At 50.6% G+C, this 3,672-nt stretch overlaps 1 protein-coding gene across 1 annotated transcript; it reads left to right on the forward strand.

The window, feature by feature from the left end:
* Nucleotides 1-683: 683 nt before the first annotated feature.
* LOC106820784 (metabotropic glutamate receptor-like) lies at nucleotides 684-2,065 on the forward strand. The gene is made up of 2 exons (XM_014825353.1): nucleotides 684-1,704; nucleotides 1,974-2,065. The coding sequence occupies exons 1-2, from the start codon at nucleotides 684-686 to the stop codon at nucleotides 2,063-2,065; spliced, it is 1,113 nt and encodes a 370-aa protein (XP_014680839.1).
* The last annotated feature ends 1,607 nt before the right edge of the window (nucleotides 2,066-3,672 follow it).

Consider the following 3,672-nt stretch of genomic DNA (forward strand, 5'->3'; position numbering starts at 1 on the left):
TTGCCATGAAACTAGGTTTCATGGCATGAAACCTGGTTTCTAGCCCTATAACCGCAGTTATAGCTGGAATCTTAGTTTCTTGAGCAAGAACCTAGGTTTCAGCAAGAAACCCACTTTCAACCACGCCATTTGTATCATAATTCGAGAAACCACGGTTCCTCGGACGAAACTAGGTTTCGTGCTCACAAAACCTAGTTTCTTGCTCAAGAAACTAAGATTCCAGCTATAACTGCGGTTATAGGGCTAGAAACCAGGTTTCTTGAGCAAAAAACTAGGTTTTGCGAGCACGAAACCAGGTTTCGTGCGAGGAACCGTGGTTTCTCGAATTATGATACAATTGGCGCGGTTGAAAGTGGGTTTCTTGCTAAAACCTAGGTTCTTGCTCCCAAAACCTAGTTTCTTGCTCAAGAAACTAAGATTCCAGCTATAACTGCGGTTATAGGGCTAGAAACCAGGTTTCATGCCATGAAACCTAGTTTCATGGCAAGAACCCTGGTTTCTTGAGGAAGAAACTAGGTTTTGTGAGCACGAAATCTGGTTTCGTGCGAGGAAACTTGGTTTTTCGAATTATGATACAAAATGCTTGCCATACGCGTGCGTGCAATGCCTTATCGCTGCGTGCGTGGTAACCTGTAACACCTGTAAATATGAACTTAACGTCTAATCTTCACACCTGTATATACATGTACCTAACGCCTCTATTCTTCACACCTGGCTTCGCCACCAGGTACGACTACGTCCGCGTCGGCAAGTGGATCGACGGACTCGACCTGCGCGTCGACGACGTCGACTTCGGCGACGACAACGCCGACGTGCCGTGGTCGCAGTGCAGCCGACCGTGCGCGTCGGGCGAGGTGAAGAAGATGCAGCAGGGAGAGATGTGCTGCTGGTTCTGTCAGAAGTGCGAAGGTTGGCAGTACCTCATCGACGAGTTTACGTGTCGAGACTGTCCGCCCGGCTGGTGGCCGCGCCGCAACGTGCGCGACTGTTTCCCGCTGCCGGAAAACTACATCCACTGGAATTCCATCTACGCCATAGTGCCCATGGTGATCTCGCTCGCCGGCGTCGTCATGACGACGGCCGTCGTCGTCGTCTTCGTGTTGCATAACGACACGCCCGTGGTTCGCGCGTCGGGGAGGGAACTCAGCTACATGCTTCTCTCCGGGATCCTCGTCTGCTACCTGATAACGTTCTCGCTCCTCGCGAAGCCCTCGGCGGCCGTCTGCGGACTGCAGCGATTCGGCGTCGGATTCGGTTTCAGTACGATGTACGCCGCGCTGCTGACGAAGACGAACCGGATCAGTCGGATTTTCGACAGCGCGAGTAAATCCGCAAAGCGGCCGAGTTTCATCTCGCCCCGATCGCAGGTGGTGATTGCTCTGGTGCTCGTGTCCGTGCAGGTTGTCGGCGCGTGCGCGTGGTTGATCGTAGAGCGGCCGCAGACTAGGCAGTACTATCCGGAGGGCAGACGCGAGGAGGTGATCCTCAAGTGCGACATCGACGATTCGTCGTTTCTCATCTCGCTCGCCTACGTGATGCTGCTGATCATCACGTGCACGGTGTACGCGGTGAAGACGAGGAAGATACCGGAGAACTTCAACGAAAGCAAGTTCATCGGCTTCACGATGTACACAACGTGCATCGTGTGGCTGGCGTTCGTGCCGATCTACTTCGGAACGTTAAACAATTACGAGGTGAGTGCGAGTCGCTGTCGTCATCGTCATCGTCGTCGCCACCGCCGTCACCCCTTCGTCTTTGTTTTCCTAAGTTCGTTCATCCGTCCGTTCGTGCGTCCGTCCATCTGTCCGTTCGTCCGTCTTTCCGTTCGTCCGTCTTTCCGTTCGTCCGTCCGGCCATCGTCCGTCCGTCCGTTCGTCCGTCCGTTCGTCCGTCCGTCTGTCCGTTCGTCCGTCCGTCCGTTCGTCCGTCCGTCCGTCCGTCCGTTCGTCCGTCCGTCCGTCCGTCCGACCGTCCGTCCGTCTGTTTGTCTGTCTCTCTCTCTGTTTATTCGTCTATCTCTGGTGGCAAAATCGCATTGACTAGTTACTGGTCTCATCAGGACTAAGATACGAAGAGGTTCTTATTGCCTAACTTCTGCCTACATCTCTAGTTTCGGCGCTAGCTGGCGCTGGCGGCAGTTACCGCACCGGTGACGCTCGTACTTCGATCACTGCCATTAGCAGTGTGCTGATTTATCCCGCCCAGTAATCACTCACACGTTATTTCGTCCCAAACGTAAAGCGGTACAAGGTTTCCCTCGATGTAGAACGTAAACACACCATACGAGCTGGGAAGCTTAGTCACCACCATGGCAAAGATAGACTGACACCGTGTATTGCCGAGTGTATTGAGAGTTCCTGTGTGTGAGAACCTTGGCGGACCAGAGCGAAGACCTTCTGGTGGGAGACCAGCTGAAACGTCAAGGCGTCAGTCTAACGGGCTCCGGGAATGGGAATGGCGTGGTGAGAGGGGCTGGTGGGCCTATGCCACGGCTTTCGACGGAACATACGCGTTAATGCCCAGCCTCCTCCTCCTCCTCCTAACACACACACACACACACACACACACACACACACACACACACACACACACACACACGTACATTAGTGGTGGTAAATAGACTCAGTTCGTCCCTCAAATGCTCAACTCAACAAAAACAGCGACACTGCTCTGTAAGTGCAACTCTGTACCTCTCAGCGCATTACTGAGGACACTAAGGAAAGAGTCAATTTATGCGACCGATCTTTACGCGCATCAATCAATATCGTAACCGCTGCGACTAAAGCAACTTGTGCGAGTACTTAACTAATGCCACCGACGTAGGTGATGCTGAACTGCAAAGGTCACACGGGGGTTGATGGTGGTGTGATAGTGAACAGCGGGCGTGTATAAAGGGTTTTCGAAAGGTGGTAGGTCCATCGCGTAGAAACTTTGGTTGAAGCTGCTATACGTGTTGTCAAGAGCTACCATACATGTAACATGTATAACATTGTTTTTTTGACATTTTTATTGTAAATATATACATGTAATAATGTAGGTAGGGGCGTAAAGACAATGTGGATATCTGGTGAAGCCCGTTACGGAAGGATGACACTCTTATCTAACTGACTTATGTTCAGCAAAGCTAAATTAGAAGCCAACGTCGTGATCTGTCAAACTTTTACTCAGCTATGCGAATATAATTATGCGTCATGCGAACAGGATTTCGAGACACGTCGCAGAGAAATCTATCTGTGTAACCACGGCTTAGCTACATCAACGTGCGTACATTGAAAACATGATGTGCCGACATGGCTGTGGCAATTTATCGCAAACATAAGAATAAAACTTTGTTTTTAGCTATACGCCATTTTTGTTTATTATATCGCCATCTATCGGCAACAGACAAAGTTAAACACAATTCTCTCGCATTCGCGACAATGGCGAGGTAAGGTAAATGGCCCGTTATGGCTTCGTAAATATTCACTGGCCACGCGAAAATGCAAGCTGGACTGTGGAGCAGCAATTATGCTTTAGATATTATGTTCGTGTGATGAAACAGCAATGTTCGTTATGGCAAGAAATTCAGGATGAAGAGACGTACGTCTCGAAAGCTTTCTGTTTAAAGTTCAAGACGCGCGCGAGTGTGTGTGTGTGTGTGTGCGTGTGTGTGTGTGTGTGTGTGTGTGTGTG

Source organism: Priapulus caudatus, unplaced genomic scaffold (assembly GCF_000485595.1).
Source record: "Priapulus caudatus unplaced genomic scaffold, Priapulus_caudatus-5.0.1 Scaffold47, whole genome shotgun sequence".
Taxonomy (NCBI): domain Eukaryota; kingdom Metazoa; phylum Priapulida; class Priapulimorpha; order Priapulimorphida; family Priapulidae; genus Priapulus; species Priapulus caudatus.

Coding starts and splice junctions, on each gene's coding strand:
- LOC106820784 (XM_014825353.1), top strand. CDS start 684: ATGTACCTAACGCCTCTATTCTTCACACCTGGCTTCGCCACCAGGTAC. Junction 1,705..1,973: donor CAATTACGAGGTGAGTGCGA/GTCGCTGTCGTC, acceptor CGTCCGACCGTC/CGTCCGTCTGTTTGTCTGTC.